The sequence below is a fragment of the Thunnus thynnus genome, chromosome 17 (assembly GCF_963924715.1).
Source record: "Thunnus thynnus chromosome 17, fThuThy2.1, whole genome shotgun sequence".
Taxonomy (NCBI): Eukaryota; Metazoa; Chordata; class Actinopteri; order Scombriformes; family Scombridae; genus Thunnus; species Thunnus thynnus.
This window is the reverse complement of record NC_089533.1, coordinates 3,993,104-4,016,215: the sequence shown is the minus strand read 5'-3', so window position 1 is coordinate 4,016,215 and position 23,112 is coordinate 3,993,104. Positions and strand designations below refer to the sequence as shown.

The window sequence follows — 23,112 nt, the reverse complement described above, 5'->3', positions numbered from 1 at the left end:
GTTATGGTTATGGTAGGGTTAGGGTTATGGTAGGGTTAGGGTTATGGTAAGGTTAGGGTAGGGTTAAGGTTAGGGTAGGGTTAGGGTAGGGTTAAGGTTAGGGTAGGGTTAGGGTTATAGGAGGGTTAGGTTAGGGTTAGGGTTATGGTTATGGTAGGGTTAGGGTAGAGTTAGGGTTATGGTGGGGTTAGGGTTAGGGTTAGGGTGTAGGTGAGTGAGAGTTGGGGTGATGTGCTGCCAGGGTTTGGTGTGGGTAAGAACCCTGGCAGCTGAGTTCTGGACATATTGGATATTATATCACTATTATATCTTATCCTTTAAATTAAAAATCCTTTCTGTCTGCAACTAAAAACTGACTTATTGACAACAATGCGTGAAATTTTGCTCAGTAGTCTCGTCCAAAACGTCTCATACTATAAACTCTAATAACTCTGATGGTGAGCCTGTTGCTTCTATCCAGCTGTAGCTACTATAAAGTTTAAACACTTGTATTTGTGCTATAGGTGTGCAGTTTTCTGTGAACAGCCTCTCTGAAGCCCTCGTATGCTGCTTTCTAATGTGAAAGATGTTCAGTCACTTTTCATAATTCGTTCCTAAGGTGATGAGGACACTACGTGACTTTCTTAACTGTAAAAGTTTATAAGATTTTGCGATGTCTCAGTTATCAGAAAGGTCACAATAACTGAAACTAACTATGTCTCAGTGTAAGTTTGCTTTAATAATATTCGACTGATTTCACGGGAAAGAAACTCGTCATGTTTGTTGTTTTGAAAGTTTATCTGAAAACTTGGATTGTTTATCACACCAAAGGCTCCGAGACAACTGAACAGATTTTATTTATCTACATCAATATGTTATTTTCAAGGTCTTCTCTATCAGTTCTCTTATCATTCAAGGTAAAAAAAAAAAAAATTCAACATGCAAGAACACAGGATGTTTCCAGTTGGACGTGAATTTTATGAACAGTAGATGCCGGTGAGTGTCAGTGTCAGTGTCGCCGCCTGCTTTCATTTTACCTCAACAGTAAGAGCAGTGTTGTCAGCCTCTCTGGCAGCAGTAAAAGGCACCGCAGGTACACACACACACACACACAGTCTGTTGGATTGTTTCTGAAATCTGGCAGATTGGAGTTTTGCCTCTCACCACTTCAGTCCAACGGTTAATGACAAATCAGCGACGAGGTCAGAGGTCACATCAAACACGGCGGCACGCGAAGACGAAGCTAATTAAGTTGATCTCTAAGTACTTACCATAGTGCACGAGTCAGTTTCTCCTTCACATCGAGACAATCAAAACCAAATTTGAGCACACAGGACAGAACCATGTGGGATTTTCTGATAAATATGCATAATTAAAAAATTTAATTATTGTTTTCTGCACTGTTACAGTAATTATCTTGAATATGCTACAGTGTTTTTTTGTTTTTTGTTTTTTTTTAATTACACAACATCTATTTGTTTATTTCATAGTCTGATCCCATCCTCTCTCCACCTATAAAGAACAGCACACTGGGGTTGTCTGTGTTTGAACGTCTGTGTTGTTGTATGAGTGAGCAAATGTATTCAGCACATTTCTACAGTATTACACTTTTCAGTTGAGTTTGCCTCAATCAGTCAACAAGAAATTATACACAAGGTATCTTGGTAGTTATTCTGATTTTGGTTTATCTTATAGTCATTGATTTTTACACCTAATCAGCCTTTTTTTCTTCTGCTGGCATTAAGTTCCCTAACTAAACTTCCCAACTTTAGGTCCAACCCAACATCCAGTATCATGATGAAACAACACAACCACTAACACAACCTCAAACGGAAATATTTGTAGGACCAGTGTGTAGGATTTAGTGGCATCTAGTGGTGAGATTGCAGATTACAAGCAGCTGAATACTCCTTCCTCTTCCTCTTCCAAGCGTGTAGGAGAACCTACAATGGCCGTAAAACTCACGAAAAATGCAAAAGGCCCTCTCTAGAGCCAGTGTTTGGTTTGTCCGTTCTGGGCTACTGTAGAAACATGGCGGCTCCGTGGTGGAAGATCTGCTCCCTCTGTAGATATAAAGGGCTCATTCTAAGCTAACGAAAACACAACAATTCTTATTTTCAGGTGATTATACGCTAATCAAAACATACTTGTGAATATTATATTCCATTTCTGCCAAGTTTGTTCCTCTAGATGACACTAAATTCCACACACTGCACCTTTAAAGTGTGTTTTGACCTTCGTTACTTTACTAGTATTTTTTAAGCCTCACTTTGCAGAATGATGTATGTGCACAGTTTGTTTTCACATTCATCTGCTGAAGGAGGGAAAGTTTCTCTGAGCTCACCGGAAATCTAAGTTTAAGGCGCGTACCTACGAGCGTGATTTATGATATCATAACTAGTCTGGGAGCCGGTCGTGGTCCACTATGCAACTTATACATGTGTGTTGTGGAAACTCGAAGCCTCCGGTGCACAAACACTGTGAATAGACTTTACAGTAAAGTAGTCTTGTGTCCAGCAGGAAAACTTTTGAAATGAAAAAATACAGTATTTACATATTTATAAATTTATAGATTTTTTAACAAGGTAGAAGGAGTAAATTTCATTGAAGAATTTCTAACCAGGAATTTTTTTTATTTATGGAAAAACCACATCAGACACACATTATTATTCAAAGCAGAGTATTTTATTTTATATCTTAAAACTTGTCCGGAGGGGGTCTTTTTTTAACACAGAAAGGAAGGAAAAAGAAATAAAAACATGAAAAAAATCCTGTGTGGAGCAACTATACTGAGATATTTAGATGAAGCTCCTTTAAAGGGAAACAGATTTCATTTTCTTTCCCCCCTCATTCCTCATAACCAAACTGCTAAGCCAAACCTAGCTGCCAGCTAGCAGTACATGCCCTTTTTGCTTTACTGGTATTTTTTGGCCCGCTGGTGTACATGTGTAGAGCTCTATGAATGAGAAAGTGCTTCAGACCTGTTCAACAAACCTTTCTTTGCAGATTGTAAAAGAGAATAAAATGTTGGACCCACAGCTTAAACGCTGGTTGCCCTCTATAAACGGAGGTAAACAGAGGTAGCAGTGTGTTTTGGGGGGGCCCACTCAGTGCAGAGCAGGTACATGGACATGGTGATAAGAGCGGCGGGGGGACGCGCACAGAGGAGACCGGGCATAAATGAAAGGCTAAGCAAGGCAGGCAGGCGATCTTGTCATCACATTAGCCCGGGCCTCATTGTAATTGTGAGGCTGCTGCTGTCAGCCCCGGTGCAGCACAGAGCTCCGAGTCAGAGCCGGAGCCAGCGCCCCGGATAAAGTGCTTCGCCGACTGGAGATAATTGAAAATCCAAAAAGACTCAGGCTAATTTGATTACGCCAGGCAATCACTGAATTGTTCCCATTATTAAAGGGATTTGATTATGACATGAAGTCAAGTAATTATTGGTGCCGAAACTGCAGGAGCTGTCCCTTCAGATGAGGGCCACTGCTAGAGGGGAACAATGGTCCCTGTGTGTGCGTGCAGGGTTTGTGACAAGAGCGCGAGCAGTCAGGTAATTTATGTTCAAATGAAATTAAAGAGAAACAAAATCACTGAATGTCAGTTGTAATTGTCCTTTAATCTAACCTCATAAAAGAGATCCTTTTCAGATTTGGCGAAGAGGAAATGTGTTGTTGAAATCGTTCGAAATATTCACACTTCCTGCTCGTGATGACAGGAAGAAGTTTGACATGTATTAAGTCCTGTAACGTGATGTCAGGGCTCACAGTTTGCAAAAAAAGCACAGGATCAGATATTAGAAGTCATGTGGAAGAATTTTTGTTTTGTTTTGTTTGGATTTTTCACCACCGCCACCGCACACACGAGTGAGAGGTGATGTTAAAAACTGGAAAATAGTCTTCCATTAAAGCGATCATCAGCTATGAGATAAAGTTATGTTTGTAAAAAAGAAAAAAAAACCCGCAGCTGGAAATAAATGAAACAATAAAACTACAGTGCCGCTCAGCCCGATGTATATTACATTTGTGATGGCGACAGTACGGCTATGAAAGCTGTTGTTTTTTTTTGTTTTTTTGTTTTAATGGACTTTTGAGAACAACGGGAGCACACAGACGCAAACCTGCAAACCGTTGTGCAGTTTCTGAAACACATTGTCAGGTTTCAACTTTTCCCAACGTTTTAATGGCAGTGAGGAAAAAAAAAAAAAAAGTCAAATTGCAGCAGTTTTAGCCTTTCACTTTTGATTCATCACTTCCTGAGGATGAGGCAGCCCCACCGACAGCAGAGTATAATTTGGGCAAATAGAGTGAAACTACAGCGTCTCACTTAGGGGACGACGAGGAGGAAGAGGAGGGGGGGGGGGGGAAGAGCTCTTCTCTGTTTCTGCCCCACTTAAGTGATTTAGGCTGATGGGGCTGGGTGTGTTTGTGTGGTGTGCAGCTCTTTTGGCTTAAACTGCAACTTATCTCTGTTTACTTGCAGAAGGATGTTTTCCAAGCGGGGGACAGGTGAATAAAGGAAAAGTTCAATAGTTCGACACGCTCATCATCCTCGCCGTTTCCCACACTTCCTGCCTGCTGATTTTAAATATCAGCTGAATTCACTGAACACTCACCATTAAGGCCAGAGACAAGTCGTGTGTAATGTATGCCCCCTCATGCAGCTCCCCTCATATTTGCCACACACACACACACACACACACACACACACACACACACACACACTGCCTTCCTCTCTGCCTTTGGGTGCTAAATTCATATGAGGGATTAAGAATCCTTTGTCACTGGACCCCATTGACATTTGAGTGAGCATTAGTGAAATTATAACTGCATCTGGACAATATCCAGCCACGTTTTTGCTCCCGATGTGACGATGGGCTGGATGGGGGGGCGGGGGGGGAGTGGAGGAGGGTGAAGGGGAGGTGGGGGGGAGGAGTGTAGCCACACGGTGCAACCAGGAGGGAGCAGTCTTTGCGAGTCTTTGTCTGCGGCCGTACAGTACGTACACTTGTGCACACACACACACATATGGGGGAGTATGCAGAGATTGGGAGTGTGGAAGTGTGAAACAGTGATTTTGTCCCCCTTTTTGTATCTGGGAGAGCTGCGCCCTTAGTTCTGCTTGGATGGAGGTATGAAGAGTCACAGTGGGGGGAAAAAAAAGGCACAGCTCTCTTTAAGGCAGGCTTTACCCACTCGAGTGTCCCCATTTGAGACACAGTGCCCAGCTTATCCCGCAAAGCACCTTTGACTAGGCCAGCTTCACTCTGTTCCCCCACTTAGAGAGAAAAAAAAAAAAAAAAAAGCTCACCCCACCCTGTTGGCCCCTGCACGAGGAGAGTGTGGGCAACCAGACCGGCAGAGATGACTCATCCTCAGCCTCCCTCTCTTCCTCCTCTATCTCTCTCTCTCTCTCCTTTAACCAAATTTGAAAGCGACTGTGTTTGTAATTCACCTCTGCGCTTGAATAAAGCTGCCCTCCCATCCAAAATGAGCTTTATATACTGTAGATGTGTGATGGCTGTTTGTGCTCCCCCCCCCCCCCCCCCCCCCCCCGTCCTCCATCCTTAGTGGCAGCAATAGAACACGAGTGGTTTGAGGTTTATTTATTTATGCCTTTCAGGCTCTCCTTTCCTCTTCATTTTGGGGCTAAGAAATTGCAAGCAAGTGCCGCTGAGGCTGCAGAGATTAGGTTAGCATTGATTGCTTTATTGGTGTGGTTGGATTGTTTCGTATCTGGGAACATTTGATGTAAGCACAGACATTTGTCTTGTCTCGTGCTTGTCTCTGTTTCATCGAAAGATAATTCATTTCTCTTAGTGCGTGGGATTTATTGGTAATACAGAAACAGGGAGAGCAAATGCTTCTTGTTATGTTCCTGTGTATTTTTTTTTTTTTCGTTTGAAATGACGAATGGAGACACAGGTCCAATCTTTGGCCTCGCTATTATCACTCTAAATGGAGCTGTTGCAAGTAATGTTCCAATTTTAATCAACACCTAATTACATCCAATAATGCACATGTAGCTAATCGGCAATTGTAATTACTACGTAGTCCGGCCCTGAGAAGTATGGATCTGACTTGCTTATTGGTTGCTTTGCTGCTGCACTGACTTTCGGACGTACAGCAGCATTGATCATAAAAGTCAATCATGACACACATTATAGTAACTTTTTTATGAGGGCTCTGCAGTGTTATGCAATCCCTCCTCCTCAGTTTGATGCCCCTTCTCTTAATTTATTGTGCTGAGCTGGTGCTATCCCCTCTAGACCTCATTGTGGATGTGTTTGAGCGCGTCAATACCATACTCTTTTGGCATCAACCATCAATAGTCCACCCATTAAAATGTGGAATTGCTTAACGCAACACAGTAAGATGCATTTCTCTGGTATGGAGTCGGGTATTTGCAAATAGCCTTCAGATCAATGCTCTTTTACTGCCTTCTGAAACCATTGTCTGCAAAACAATTGGAAATCTTTGGGAGAGTATAGCGGGGGCAGCGCAAGAGGAGCTGGAAGAGGCGAAGCATCCCAACACAGCGGCGAATTAATTACCCTTGTGAAGAATGAAGGTCTGTGAGATTTGCTTTTTGGGCCATTATCAAGTGACACTGCGAACGATTGTTTGTCCCTCTTTGGGTAATGTAGCCCAAACAATGGCTAGCCCGGGCCATCATATGGATCATTAGCAGCTCGCCGTGGGACCTTGTACTATGAAGTCACCCTTCCGGGGAGGGGGGGGGGGGTTGCTGGGTGCTCTCCATCCTTTCCTCTACCAGGGGACAGACAGCTGACAGCCCACAGGAGAAGACAAGCGATGGCTGACACTCATTAGGAATGGATGCACTTGAGTTGGGTCATCACAGCGAATCCCAGCAGACGCTAGCGCAGCTATTACTGTTACTGTTCGACTGCTGAGGGACACCAAAGCTCATGAAGACACCAGAGAGACACGATGGTGCCCCGAAGTTCCAAATAATAAATGCCAACAGTGTGTTTTTTTTGTTTTTTTTTTGTGGATGCATTTCGCTCTTGGGTTTAGACTGAAGTTTAAAACAATGAATTGCTCTTAAATGGAGATTCTTCACTCTTAAACTGATACTGTTAGATAGCATCAGTCTGTGGCATCAATGCACTTCAAGCCTCATTCATTTCACACACATCCCAGAGGAGAGACTTCTCCCTTAAAAAACAAAAAGTTTTTTGTGTGTGTTCTCCTACTGTAGATGAGACGTTGGTGCCCCTGAGTTTTTCTGTATTTGACTTCTCACATTACTGTTAAACATCAGTGCAAAACTGGTCCAGAAAAAATGCTTTAGGGGTTTTTCTTTCTGTTTGGAACTGACAACAAAACCTAATGGTTACTGGATCATGAATGTTTTGGTTGCTCTGTTGCTCCGTCTTGTCGTCCGTGGTGTCTTTATCATCATAACACTGGTCTTTATGCTGCCTTCTTGGCCAGAGTTTCCTCGAAAACGAGGCTTTTACCTGCTTAAATATAAAATGTAACTGGATAGCTCATAGATGTTCAGTTTTTTGAGAGTGTGACACCAAAACACAGGAAATATATCCATGCGATACGATTTGACGCTGTATCATCAACATCTGATTTATCAAACAGGTTTAACATAATATCAAAAACAAATATTATTTTAGGGTGTATTTTCTTGCCTCCACTGTTAGTGTTTGCCTTCTTCTTTGTGAGGAAACTGATCTGAACACAGTGTTTTTTTTTTTACCTTTATTTCTCTCACAAAATGAGCAAAGATAACAAATGTCGCAATTTTAGGCTTTTTTTTTTTTCAAGCCCGCGAGGTTATATCAGCAGTAAAACAAACAGGCGAACAAAATAAATAAATAAATGAGTAAAAAAAAAAAAAAACGGTTTACCTTGAACCTGTGGTCCAATTTGTTTGTCCAAACAGACATATAATTTAATTCCGGTGCATGTTTTGAATGTAGTGTGCATTGCAAGAGAAACACATTTCCCCAGCGAAATGGGGGGAAAAAAAGCAACAAACAAAATTGGCAAGGTGCTGATGGATTTTATGTACAGAGGATGCATAATGCCCCGTGTCAAAAAAGCAAAGTGAAATTTCCTGTTAAATATGCAAAATCCCGGCTGTCTATTGAATGATAATGGCTCGGCACCTTGTCACTGGGTTGCTGACTCCGTTGGCTGCGCTTCAAAGGCCTGTTGACTAACTTTGAAAAGACCTTGTGTTTCCTGACTCTGGGCTTTCTTAGATTGGACAAATGCAGCAGAAAGAGGGCTGTACGAGTGCCAGTCACGGCTTCCCTGAGACGCCGGAGGGATGTCAGCCTTTGAAGTGATAAAGACCCACTGTTTCTCAAGACAGCCGTCTCAAATATGGCCGAGCCTCTGTGATGCGCTCATGTTTTTTAAAAAATGACCGTGTTGCTTTTTTGCCACTGTTCCTTTCTTTGGGGGTCACATGCTGCAAAACTCTTTACACTTTCTGTGAAGTTGGGGATATCCGGTGTACAGATTATGGCCAAAAGTATGTGGACATACCCGGTGAACGCTTTATTGTGCTTTTTGATGTGGGGCTGTTTATTCCTGGTTTGTCCCCCCCTTTAGTTCCAATAAAGAGACATTTTTTTAATCCTGCAGCATAATGTTTTAAACAAAGCAGTTTTCTGTTTTAACATGAGAGTCCATAAAGAAATGGTTTTCCCCAGTTTGATGTGAAAGAACTTTACTTGCCTGCACCTCAACCCCATCCAACCATGACCAGATTAATCTATATGACACAGATGTACTACATGGCCAGCTGTGTCCCACTGGACCAAGGGCACAAATTTGTTACTGGGCCCATATTTAACCCCTCTCCCACCCACCTCCTGCCTTCTATGCACTGTGTATATATGTCATATAGAGCAGTTATTTAGAAATATGCACCATTTGAGCACAATATGGAGCTTAGCGTAAATTCAGACACCTTAACCATTCATTCATTTCCCATTCGCTCATTCTCCCCGGCTAGTCCCGCCTTCACATCAGCTGATTAGGGTGGCGTCACTCCTAGTTATCAAATCAGATTCTTCCACAATCGATCTCTTAACCGCCAATCACGGCTCAGCTGTCAAACTTTAAAATGCATTTTCCTTCTCTGCCGCCGTCAGCTGTCATCTCAGAGCAATCATGGCGACCCTCCTCCACCCCATCCACCTCCTCCTCTCCTCTTCATCCCCGATAACCATCTCGCCTTCTCCATGACCTACACCACCAAGATCCACGCCGTTCACCACCACCACCACCATCTATTCTACTCACGCGTTCTCCTCCCCCCTCTCATATCCGCTGAAATCACGACGGAGTCTATTCGCCAAAGACTTTTCCAGTTCATCTCTCATGCTGTTCAAATAAACATCATTTCCTTCATAGAGTTGAGTCTCTCCTGATTGATATGAACTGAAATATTGAGGATGTAGGAAGGCTCCCTCTACAAGCAGGATGAGTTTATAGTTAATATTATACTTTACTGGTGCAAATTTCTAATGTTGGTACCAAAAACAGCTGGCAGACAGGCAGTGAATCTGAGGCTTTGGTGACCTCTGGGGGTTTGCGGTTCCAGGAAAGTCGCTTGGCCCGGTTGGTAATCCAGTCTTGCATCCAGCACCTTTGGGATGAATTGGACCTCGGCAGCTCTTGTAGCTGAATAGAAGCAAATCAGCCAAATTCAACAATCTGGTGGGAGGAAAAGCCTGAAACCAGAAGAGCGGAGGCTGTTATTAGCAGCGGGTTAACGGCCTCTGGGTTTGGAACGACGTCTTCGACAAACCGCGAATAGGGCGTCTGTATACTTCTGGCAGCGTAGCGTATCTGTGCCAGGCCTCACCAACCGCATCCCGCCGTTTCACCGAATCCAGTGTGGTGCCAGTTGTTATGTCACATGTGTAAAGGCTTTAACAAATGGTGTGCGTGTGTGTGTGGAGCTCCACTTCATGAAAAATGGGGCTGCTCCTCGTAATCAATGCGGGAGCGACGCGAATCCGGTCGGCCATTATTCCGTCGGCCTAATCATTTGAAGAAACCAGAGACAAACTACCACCTGTGCTCTGAGCATTGATCATGGGGTAGGTATTCTATTAAATCTAATAATACACTTTCTTTTGGCTAAATCACCCCGCACATTTCAATACCAAATGACTTCTGTTCATTCTATTAAAGTGGAACTACTCTCAATTATGTTTCATAGTCCTATTGTCTGATACTAATGAAGATGAAACACTTTCATTTTTCCACTTAATTAGTTCATATTTAACAAAGGTGCTGTGCCATCAGACTCCAAGGAAAGAGCGCTTTTTTCTTTTTTTTTTTCTCCTTCCCCTCTCTCTTTCTTCTTTTGCCTCCTATGGCACTGAAAATAATCCCTTTGCTTTCATCCCGCTATAGAAATTGTGTCTGTATGTGTGTGTTTTTCTTTCTTTCTTTCTTTTTTTTTAAATGTCGACACTGTTTTAATTGAATTCCTCAAAAGAATCCACCTGATCCTCCTGCGCGTTTTTTTTTTTTTTTTTTTTCGTTGTTGTTGTTGTTGAATGAGCTTATGCGTTGTGAATGTACTGATACTCCAGGTCCTGTTGGCAGGCAGTGCCAAGGACAGCTAATTGAAGGTGAATTGATAATGCCCCAGCTGTCTGTGTGTTGCAGCCTCATAGCCAGTCTGCTGTGCGCGTCTTTGATAAGTAATTCATCTGTTTGGCCTGGCAGCACTGCCTTGTTGCTTTCATGTCACTCCCTCTCTCTCTCTCTCTCTCTATGTGTGTGTGTGTGTGTGTGTGCATATGTGACGCCTTGGATGCTCCCTCCCCCAGGCTATGTGTCTGTAGTCATGGTCAACAGGGGGTGAATCCTCCTCTCTCTCTCTCTCTCTCTCTCTGCTCCTGCACTCTTGGTCTCTGGGTGGCATTATAGTACTTCATCTTTCTCTCTCAGGCTTCGTTCTAATTGGATCCACCACTCCCCACCCAAAAAAAAAAGTCTCTGCAAGTCAGCCACCTATCCTCTATCCTCCCCTCCCTCTCCAAAAAAAAAAAACTTCATCTTCAGAAAAACAATCCAGAAGTGATGCACCGACTGATGTGACACCCAGAGGTGCGGCGGCTCCTCCTGTTGCTTTAAAGCCAGCTCCTCTCCCCTCATGTGACCCCCCCACCCCTCCACCCCCTTTCACACCTCCACACATAGACGACCTTCACCCCCCCCCCCCCTCACGTCAAACCTGCCCCACCTCTGTTGTTGTGGCGCGATTCATTAACATGTTTGAGGTGGACACGGCGGGGGCCTGACGGAGCGGCATCTGAATCAATGCCCTCACCTCCCCAATCTGCCCTTTATCATGTTAATATGATTTCCATTGATGGAACGCTTTTTCAAAATGGCATCCCTCTATAGTTTTACATATTGACTTTTTAATTCATGGCCCTCAGTGCAGCATCACTCTTGTTGTGCGCCGCCGCTGCGAGAACGCTCCCAGATCAGAGACGGATGTTGCTTGAGTGTGGAATTGACTTCAGGGCAGTGTGTTTTTTTTTTTTGCCTTACTTTGTACGAGTGTGTGTGTGTGTGTGTTTGTGTGGGTGTCTCTCTGAACCGCTGTCTCCCTGATGATGGTGTGTGTGTGTGTGTGTGTGTATATTCTCTCATTAGGCCAGAGACACACTCAACTTCAGTTTCACGTCGCTAGGGCGTTGAGTAAGTTGGCACTCCGCTAATGTTCTCACCAAAATACAACCCCGACTTCTCTATAGTAATAATATTTACAGCTCCTCCCAATAGCCGGTGGAGAATTGCCTGGACTTGTAACATAGCTATAACAGGAAATAGAGAATTTAATGCCCTATAGAGTTACTTCGTATAGCAGCAGTAAAACATATACTGTATTTTTATTTTGAAGAGTGAAGGATGTCTTTCTTATTGTGTTGCTCTTTTCTGAAGAGACAGTTAGGGAGAGGATTAAAGGGTGTTTTGCATGTTTAATTAAAACATGTTCAAGTTTCCCACTGGTCCTGAAATTTCTGGAATATCATCTAATGAAGAGATATGAACTCCAGTCAAGGGGAGTCTTGGGATTTTTTGAATTCTCTAATGAGTATTTTAAAATAGGTCGCTGTATCTTACAGCTTGTTCAACACATTCATTGCATTAGATTTTTTTTTTTTTTCAGACCTGCCTGTACACAAATCTAAACATTATGATATAAAAGGTTCATAAAAACAACATTAACAGCTGCCGGCGATGGAGATACATGTGTCGACTTTTAGAAAAAGCTTCGCTTGAGTTGTGGAAAGTCATAGAAAATACATCCATATGAATCCGGATGTGTTTATAGTCTGGAAAAAATGTTATTAAATGATGTTACAGAAAATTCTGACACAATTAAATGTTGCAGTAGCTCAGATTGTGAGGTGTGATTTTGAAGTTGACTTGCTCAGGACACCTTAACTGCTCCTGATAGTGATATTAGATTACATGTTTGTGATACTGTACGGAAAGACGACACCTGCAGGTCTTTAAGTTAACATGACAATCAATAATAGTATAGTTTATGGGGAGCTGAGAGGATATACAAGGTGTGTTGCAGTAAAAACAGAATGATCAGCTGCTAGAAACTTGTAAATCTGGTTTATATGCATCCACGGATTCTGCAGGATAAGCAGGTTAAACAGAGGTTGAAAGTTTGTACAATATATATATAAAGAAAGAAAAAATTGCATAGTGGCCACACTGTTTGACCACTTTAAGAGACATCAAACAGCTGCTGTGAAATTCATCACCACCAACTGTTAGCAACAGTTGCCCGCTCGTATACGAACGATTAAAACGAAAATGAAATCATTGTCAGCGCACCAACATTTGATGCACAGCGATTTAGTCATCCAATCACATGCGTCAGTCGGATCATAAAACGTTTCAATTACAGCGGCAGGAGCAGCCAGCCAGCCAATCACTTTGTCTTTTTCGCTTTGGCAGTTTGACACCGAGCTTCAGCCACGTACGTCTGGGGTTCCTCGGCGGAGAGCTTCGCAGATCTATGTTGAGCTCACTGATTAAGCAATGGCTCTTCTCTCCATTTCAAATGACAAGCTGCCAGGGACTTTGGTTTTAAATTGTGCAATTAGTGATCTGGCATGCTTTGCTTGGCTTCAGTCAGACTCAAATCCCAGTCCAGGGCCTCGCCGAAGCACAGTCGACAACACATACTCCAGAAGCATTTGTCAGACAAATTCATCTGAGCCTCCACTTCCACTTTGCTCTCTGAGCACACTAACCTCCCCTCAAATGTCAGCCAGGGTATTTACCGTTTCACCGCAGGGTAAACAACGGTGATCCGGGTTAGTCGGCACCAGATTTACTGTGATTCTTCTAAATCAGAGCAGATAATAATTCATTGTTTGTTTGTTTGTTTTTTTTTATAACAGATGCAAAAAAAAAAATGATATTGAGCATGTACCAAACTACTCTTCACAGTCACTGTAAATGATCTATTTCTCTGCAGTCATAAATAATAAATATATTTACATTCACAATATCCACCTAGGACAGCTATAATAAATCTACATAATCTTGTTGAGTTTACTGCAGCAAATATATGAATTAGGTTACTCATTTTAGGTTGCAAAACTGCAAACCAGCCACCTCTTGATCATTATGTTGGCTCCAAAAACGAAAACTGGCTTATATAACTTAATTATTACTGTACTATATAAATAACCTAAGCTTGGATAATATTGGGAACAGCTTAGATAATAGCCTTAATATTTAATTTCCCCTTTGAAGTCGTGGCTGGGTACATTAAAAGTTCAAGAAGAATATGGTAAAACTTGTCATCACCACCAAGATTCATTTGAACATGTATTTTTAATAGACTCTTGTATGAGTCGAATTTCCACAGCTCTGAGAACTGCTTTCATTTCAGCAGTAGTTTGTTTCATGTCTAAAGCCGAGCATCAGGAGTCTAGCATCTGACCAGCTGGGATTTAATGTGCCTTGCTGATAGATGAAAAACTTGCTAAGTTGCAGAAAAAATATTCAGAATTACAAGTACCTCCCGCCCCTCCTCCTCCTCCTCCCTCCTCCCTCCTCCTCCTCCTCCTCCCTCCTCCTCCTCCTCCTCTTGCATCCAGAAGTACAGCTGGATACTAAATATCATTTTTCTGGTTGGCGGAAACGACAGTCCTCTGCAGAAACGGCATTATCTGCCGTTTTTATCGCCGCTGTATTTGCCGTGGTAATTAACTTTTTAATGCTGGAAATTTTGATATCTATTACAAATTAGCCCTTTTTTTTTTTTTTCTTCCTTTTTTTTCTTCCTGTGCTTCTCATCAGGGACACAACAAATACGAGACGTTAAACGCATTAGAATGCAAATTTCTCTCTGCAGCTTTTGTTCTTGTCTCTGTGACAACTGTTGGATCGGCGTGTAGCGCAGCAGAAAAACAACCAAACAGGAGATGTTCTAACATTTCATCCGCAGAAGATTCAGGCAAATCCACGAGCAGCAGTATATGTCTTAATTTTTCACTACAGGCTTATAAATCTATGAGGTGATTTCACTGATGATCACTTCTGTCCCTCAGGAACAGGAGATGTACCTGTTTACAAGGTTTTTAGACGCTGGCACCGGCTGAAGTCTCATCTCTCTGCCAGTAATATGTGTCTGTTTAAAATGTTTTAACACAAGTTACTCAATATATCTCCTGGACTTTTCATATGTACAGACTTGCATCTGAATATCTTACATATATTAACAACATTCATCTGACAGTTATAGCTACAAGTTATTCAAGTAGATTTTTTTAACATCACAAAACATGTGACTGGTTTATAAAATAAGATGTTGCTTTAGATTAAACTAGCCAACACATTTTTAAAAGCAGTTATAATTAGCTCTATCTTGACCAGCTACAAGGAATGTATCATTAATAATGATCCATAATACATGTGATAAAATACCTCTCCGAAAGGGATTAGTCAGCATAAGCAGTAACATTTTGCAGATAATACAGAAGCTGCTGATACAAACTGTTATTTCACATTTTGAATGAAAGATGTAAAAATGTTTTACACTTATTATTTTTAAAGTAAAGCATCCTGATCATTGGGGCTGGGTGTCATTTGGACACATTTTTTGTATTAGTGACACCATTGTTATTGTTATTGTTATTGTTGTTATTGACAGGAATTGGGAGGTTGGATGGGAGGAATTAGTTTGAGGGTTATGACCCTTTTTAATTTAACAAAATATTTGACAAAACACATATGCATCAATGTCTAATAAAGAACTTATCCTAAATAGAATAGATATTAATGCTTCAGCTTTTTCAAGTGTGTCTTAAAACAACAGTCAGGAGCCCAAATGAACAGTGAAACCTGTTTTTCTTGCTGTAATCATTCCTCCTGTTCATACTGACCATTAGAAGATCCCTTCATAACGACCTTACAATGGAAGTGATGGGGGACAAAATCCACAGTCCTCCTTCTGTGTAAAAAATGTATTTAAAAGTTTATCTGAAGCTAATATGAAGCTTCAGCGTCCAAATGAGTCAAATCAAGTAGATATCTTTCAACGTTACAGTCTTTTTAGTGCCAGAGTCCCTCTTTTTGTTACTATACTTCCACCGCAGCTCAACAGGGAAACACAAAGAGGGAATTTGATGCTAAAAAGACTGTAAATGTGTCAGATATCCACTTGATATGACTAACTCAGACTGCTGAAGCCTCATATAAGCTTCACATCAACTTTTAAATACATTTTTGCACAAAATGACCTCCATCACTTCCATTGAAAGCACATTTGAAGGGGATCTTTTAATATCCAGTATGAACAGGAGGAATGATTACAGATGAAGGCTGCTGTTTCTCCTGCTACCTCTTCAGCGACATCTGTCCATTTCACTGCACACAATTCCAACAATGGCCCCTTCACACATAAAAATCCAACATTTAAAACTTTAATATTATTAAAAAGCAGTGTTTGACACTGTGCCTTATGTTTCTGGCTGTCCTATGTGTTGTCATTGTGTGCATGTTTCCTATTCCGTTAGATAACTGGCCAGATGCAGTAATGTCACTTTCCTACACAAAAACAATGGTTTGGTTTAAAAAAAAAAAAAAGGATTTTGTCATTCCAGTTGTCCAAAACATCAAAGTGAAACGACACGTTTTGGTATAAGTCAGAAGTGAATAAGTCAGAATGAATCAGTAAGGACGTCTTTCTACAACTGCCATGTTATACTGACATTGAATAACAACACGGGGAGTAATCCAGGCAGAAATGAAGCTGACCAGAATGCATTACAGCAGTAAAACATGGTAAACTGTGGTCAGTGTGTTCAACACTGGCAGCATACAGTTTAATATACAAGAAATCTGTGTACTTTGACATTTATCTTATTAAGAGTAACATCAACCAAACTTTGCCTTTAGAATGAAACTTCAGAAGAGAAGACAGAATTTTTGTCAAAAAACCTTTCTGTGTGTTTTTTGAAACATGTCTCCTCACCATCTGCTATTTGTTTTATTTTTTTTATATATTGCAGTTGTGCACTGAACTGTAGGACATCAGTGTACAACAACAGCACATAAAAGTCAAGCTTTTTAGTCTGCACAGTGGCATTTGTTGATGTAGTGAATTTTGTCATTTTCATTGTGAGTGGAGTCAGTGTGCAGGCGTTACTCTTGTAAGCAACAGATTTCTGCCAAGCAGCAACTACCATGACTTGAGCCAGTGCAACAGTGCCTTAAAGTGCAATGCTACTGATGGCTGCCATGCTAGTGATGGCTCCACCTGACTCCCATTTAAAAAGATTCAACTTCTCTCTAGAAATACTAGAAGTCATTACGGTCTCAGTCTCTAAATTCAGGCCCTCTAATAAGTGTGCTGTTGGTCATTTTGGAAATTATTACTCCATTAGTAAGATTTAAAGACCTATAGTAGCTTTGATGTCTGCTGTGTGGGCTGATTGACAGTTAGCTCACCTGCTGCTCTCCGTAGCTCCAGGAATCGCATTGAGTCAGACTATTGTTGCAATATTTTGTTAAGTTTTATGTTACATGATTACAACACCTGCCCTGTTAGCACAATTTAGCTAAAGTAGCTAATGTTAGCCCAAGCGTGCAGCGCTCTGTGTTCCCGGTAAGCTAGCGATAGCTTGGGTCAAAAGTAGCGGGGCGTGTTTCCAGAGCGTGAAAGGCAACAGGACTGAGTCAGACTATTGTTGCAATATTTTGATAAGTTTCATGTTACTTGATTACAATACCTGCTCTGTTAGCACAATTTAGCTAAAGTAGCTAATGTTAGCCCAAGCGTGCAACGCTCAGTGTTCCCGCTAAGCTAGCGTTAGCTTGGGTCAAAGGTAGCGGGGAGTGTTTCCAGAGCGTGAAAGGCAACAGCACTTATTTGGAAGGTCCTGGCTCCAAAGAGAAAAGATGGCGTCAACCTTTATATATACGCAGTCTATGGTTTCTGCCCAGTATTTAAACATCCGAAAAGCAGAGGTGGGATCTACCCCCAGATGTTCTCAAAACACCCCTGCACGTGGGGATTGGTAGAGTATCAATAATGGACATAGAATTAGACGAGAGAAGGGTTGACTAGAGGCCTAAATGACAAGGCATGATCACAAAATAACTGGCAGAACAAGCTGAACACTACAGATGGATGGATATGAGAGCATCTGAGGGCAGTTTTTCCTCTAAGTGCACAGTTATCACGGTGTCAAATCTCTGAGGAAAAAAAAAAAAAGGCATAATAGCCCCATTCTTAACTTTATTTCATTGTAGCTTCTGTGCATGTACATTATTCTCATCCGCCCCTGTGCCGCCCTGGCACAACACAGCCAGATAGAGATCTATAACAACAATCACCATTCTGGAGGGAACCGGCGGGGGGAAAAGGGCTTTGTTAGGCTACGGGTCCCCGCCTGCAAAGGCTGTGCTGCTGCGCTCCTGCATGGGTAAAGAAACAGCCATACACACTGACCTCAGAGCTGTTGTTTAATCACCAGGGCATTTTAATGGCTTGTCAGAGTAATGAAATATGGTTGGAGGCTACCTGGTGCAAACATTACGATAAATCCCTCTCACACAAGCCTACGCAGGGCTTAATGGTTATAAATCATCACTTTGGGGAGAGAAAAATGACAGCTATTAAAATAATGAATGGGATGATTAATTTTTCACATTAAAGATTAAAAGCTATGAGAGGTATCATCAGATATTGAGCCGCCGTAAACGTTTGAAAGTGAGAGCTTATTTTCCGCACTTTATGACGCCCTCCTTTCTTCACTGTCATCCAAGTTTCTGCCCCTTTTTTTTTTAAATTTTTTTTTTATTTTTTTATTTTTTTCTGTCTTTTTCTCCGTGTGCTGGCTGGGTGCGCCCGCCGACACAGGCATTCCTTACACCTAATTTGTGCTCTTGTAAAAGTGCTCTGAGGAAAAGCCTTGAAGAACACTCATTGCTTGAGGCAGTACAGGACCCTCTCAGCCTCTCTGCAGGGGCTCCTCAAGGCTCTCACCAACATTATTCCATACCTCTAAAGCTGTCATACCCATAGCCTTTCACAAGAAGAATAAGAAGAGCTGGCCAGAGGTAGTTTGCTTTGTTTTTTGGGGGCTTTTTTCTTCTTTTTCTTGGCTCTTCTTGTCAGTTTCCCCCCCCTGCTACATCTGTTCAGATGCTAGCGAGAGCTGATTAGTCAACTTTCTGCTTTGAAATGCATGTCGAACAAAGACAGTATATAATAACACATGCTCAGCGAGCTGGCATTAATCCCCACGTATAGACAAACTACTGTATGACAAGCTTTCTCTCTCTCTCTCTCTCTCTCTCTCCTCCGTCAGATCGCTCCCAGGAGAAGGTGTGTTATTGCACATAGATTCCTAATTCAGCTTTTCACTTCCAGGGGGACTCGGCGTGTTGTTCAGGCATATATCACCCAAATTGCACAGCGAAAGATTAGAGGGGAGAAGCATAATTAGAACATTAATAACCATACATGTTATGGAACATAAGTAATTGAGTTTTTTTATGATGAATGGGAATGTAAACAAAAGGCAGGAGAGTGAGAGGCTCCATTAGATATTCCGAGTAGGGCTGAGCAGACACGTGAATGTAGGCTTCTCCCACTGTTGCCCAATTATTTCTGTCGTTCCCGGGCAATGATAGCGATAGCTTGTCCATCTGCAGCCTTTAAAGGGATGTTCAAAATCGTCTCATTGTTGGCGGAGAATAAACTGTTGGCTGGAATCTTTCTTTATCCGGTCAGAGCAAAGCCAGGTATTTGTGCAGCTAAAAGTATTTACAAAGTGGTGGCGTTGCCGCGTGCCTTTTTTTTTTCTTCTTCTTTGATTTCTACCTTTTGTTATGTGTGTTTCTGTTTTTATTTCACATCGCTGTCACCTGAGACGCACATCATGATGGCCGCCCACACCTCCTTCATGTTCCTCCAGCTCCCTTTTTTTTTTTTTTTTTTTTTTTTTGCTAATGATCCAGGGACACCAAATAAAGGACCACTGAAACAAAATGGCCACCTTAGCTGCCCACTTATATCTCAACCCTCCCCTCTCGAATCAATTCTGACATTTCATTCTGCCCTTATAGAAGGTAATGGTGCATTCAAAAGGTTGTTACCGATAATGTTGAAATGGTATTGCTTGGTTTCATTGGATAGTACCGTAACCTCTGCTGTAGGATGGCTTCAGCTCCCCTCCCTCTCTTCTTCTCTTCTACCTTCCATCTTTTTTTTTTTTTTCCCCCTCTCAGACTTGAGATGTTGGTATTTACCGGCTCAAATATCTCTTTTTGGCACAAGTGGGAGTTTTTTTTTTCATTTTCTGTTAACAAGTAACCAACCGGTGTTTGTATTTTCCCTCCCACTCTTGTGTTCACACAGCAGGGAAGTGAAAAACACCCTTTTTAAGTCAAAGTTCAGTCAGGTTATATTTCTCGTTTTTCACCCCATCTCTCACGCATCCCTCGCTCATAATTCCCCCCCCCCCCCCCCGTGCTGTCATCGTCCGAGGCTGTCGATTGAGCTATCAGCTGTTCACATCAGCTGTTCACCATCTATCCAATAGCGCGGCGACACGCCTCCATTGTTAGCCTATCGTTTCGCCGCTGTCTTTTTAAATATGTTTCTCTCTCTGTCTTTAGTGCGTTCACGCTGCCGTTATGCTCTCCTCCCCTCCCCTCCCTCCCTCCCCCATCACCGCCTAGTCTTCGCAGATTCATCAGTTTCATCACTTCATCAGCCTCATCAGCCTTATCAGTCTCAGCAGAAGTCATCAGCCACCAGCACCACCAGTGTCTGGACTCCATGGGGGGATTTATTATGCTTCTGCTCAGGGCTGATGCCCCTCGATTAAAAATCTCCTTGTAGAGCCTAAGCGCCAAAGACTTTCCTGACCAAGACTTAATTACCAATACATCATCTGTTATAATAAACAATTATCTTTACTTCATTCACTATGTCTGTCCTGATTGAAATATATTATTTACTGCCTATGGGCTGTATATCAGAATGCACTAAACAACTGTTTCGGTTTTGCAGCCGTAATCATGTAGAGAGAAATCACAGGGCCAGATGTCTGGCTCTGGTTTTACAGCGTTTATGTTTTCCTCCGAGTTTATGTAAAATTCATCCTTCCCTGTTTTATTTATTCCCCCGTTTTCATAGACTCAACAATTAGTCAATTCCCAATCAACAAGAGAAAAGAAATTGCTTTTAATTACTTTTGATAAATGACAAATTGTGTTGGCATGGTTCCCTGCAAATGCTTAATCAGGTGCAGGGCGGGGTAGGGAGGCGGGTACCGGGAGAAGGGATTTCTGCTGGGATGAAATCAATGCGCTTTTCTCCGCGGTTCACCGGCTGGGCTTCTGGGCAACAGCCAACCTGAGGCCTGCGAAAGATACACAAGTCAGCAGAAAAGCCCTCGCTGCATGGGAACAGCCGCACACACACACACACACACACACACCGAGGCATTTAAACACGCTGTAAATGTATGAGCTGTATGTACAGGCTGTGTGAGTCGTAATGTTCACTCACAAGCTTGTAGTCATGGAAGCAAACACATGCAGATAGATGTCAAATGTCTGTTGTTGTACCAGATATATAGAGTCAAAACAACAAGTTCTACCATCATGTTTTATTACATTTTGATCAGTAAATTCAGACAGATACTGTTTCTGTTTACAAGTTATTACCAGGAGTAGAAGAAGCAATCAGATTCCTTAATAAAGGCTCCGGTATCACAGTATTTAAATACTCCATTACAAGGAAACTGAAAGTACAGAAGTATTATTAAATGTACTTAAGTACCACAAGTACATCATGTGTATTATACCATCTTATATATTTCTGTAGCCTTGTGGAAGTTCATGCAGGCGTGGAGTTTGTTTTTATAGTCACATGTTTGATATATCATCCAATAATATACAGATACTCATTCACTACCACACAACTGCTTCCTGTATTAGCATGTAGTCGGGTTTTTGTGTGTTATTGTAGTAAATGGTTAAAATCCTGATGTGAGTCCTGACTTTCATGGGATTAATCTTACTGATGCATTAATGTGTAAGCAGCACCTTTGTGATGTTGTATCTGCTCAAAGTGGACGTACGTTTGTCTACTTTATATCCTTTTTGGACGGTTTAATCCGTAGCAGGGCGCCATATTTTATAAGATGATCATATGTTGTTGATCAGGAGTAAAAAGTACAACATTTACCTCTGAAATGTAGAGGACGAGAAGTATAAAGTAGCAGAAAATGGAAAAGAAAGTTGTTTTTAAGTACAATACCTACTTCCTGCCACTGGTTATGGCGTCATTTAACCGTTAAACCGACGTATTCACAGTCACACATGCTTCGTCTTTTCTTACAAAAGCTTCTTTATTTATTTGTATTTTTCCTCTCAGGGTTCATCTGATCCTGTGACAGCAGCAGCGAGTCGAGTGAGACAGCTTCAGCCCGACCGGCTTTACCTGTACATGGAGACCCCCAGCTGGGCAGGTCAGCTTCTTAACAACCTTCTCCACCTCCTCCTCCATGTCTGTGTGTGTGTGTTGTTGTTGTTGTGCGCTACACATCTTCACCGTCTGTACGTGTCTCATGGCGCAAACAGTGTGATGTTATTGTGACTTCCTCTGCCTCTCAAATCTCCTGAACTTCATCGACAACAATTCAAACCAGGTGTAGTTCTTAAATAAAGCCTAAATCTTTTATTCAGAAACTGATTTGATGAGACGCCAGAGCAGCCGGCGTGATTTTCCGGTTTGAAAATCAGACGCGGAGCCCCCCCGACGAGTTGTGTGTTTATATCCAATCAGGTGTAGGTGAGGTTCACGTTGATGTCTGAGTGAAGGAGAGAACTTTCAATCAGCTAGTTGCAGCCTGCATGAACACACATCTGTCTCACAGGTGATTCATCCGTCGCCTTTCCACACGCCGCAGTGAGAAAAGTGAGATTTTTTTTTTTTGATTTTTGTTAACATGATGAACAACTTTTCATATCTTGCCGCTAATGTCTGAATATACAGTAAGTCTGACCCTCTGGATGGGTTTACATCTGCTGCCGGCTGTCCACTATCAACATCCGTCTCCTTTTATTCATGTATCCTTTACGTTTTGGATTTCATCTCCACTCCTACACGCGCTCTCACCTGGCCTCACACGAGAAGCTTCAGAGTTTTGGAGAAAACAGCTTCACGCCTCCTCCTCCTCCTCGGTGTGTGCGGATGTGCCCTCGCTGTAATAAAGCCTGTATGTATTCACGCCTTACTCTCCCCCTATACGGCCATATTGTGCTAATGTGCGCCGGTTAAGTAGCGGAAGACTAGAGAGAGACGCTTATCCATATGCCTGAGAGCCCAGGAGCTGGGGCCGATCTCTCCCCAGATGGACTCCTCTGCCTCCCCGCCCGTCCTCTGCGGAGCCATATAGCAGGTGGCAGTGAGGATCAATGGGCCTCTGCCATTACCTCCTCTCCACTTCACATCTCCAGCCTCATCTCCAGAGAGGGGGGGGGGGCGGGGGTACCGTAGGGCGCACGGCGTGTCTTGCTGCAGCACACCAGGAGAAATAGGGACGTTTTCCATTAG

At 42.3% G+C, this 23,112-nt stretch overlaps 1 protein-coding gene across 4 annotated transcripts in view; it reads left to right on the top strand.

The window, feature by feature from the left end:
• The window catches only part of LOC137200873 (RNA binding protein fox-1 homolog 3-like), a 505,114-nt gene that overhangs the window by 297,790 nt on the left and 184,212 nt on the right, over window positions 1-23,112 (top strand). For all 4 annotated transcript variants that reach the window (XM_067615568.1, XM_067615564.1, XM_067615569.1 and 1 more), the window contains exon 7: window positions 21,931-22,024. In XM_067615568.1, coding sequence (XP_067471669.1) covers window positions 22,003-22,024 — 22 coding nt within the window. In that variant the 5' untranslated portion in view covers window positions 21,931-22,002. The remainder of the gene's footprint in view (window positions 1-21,930; window positions 22,025-23,112) is intronic.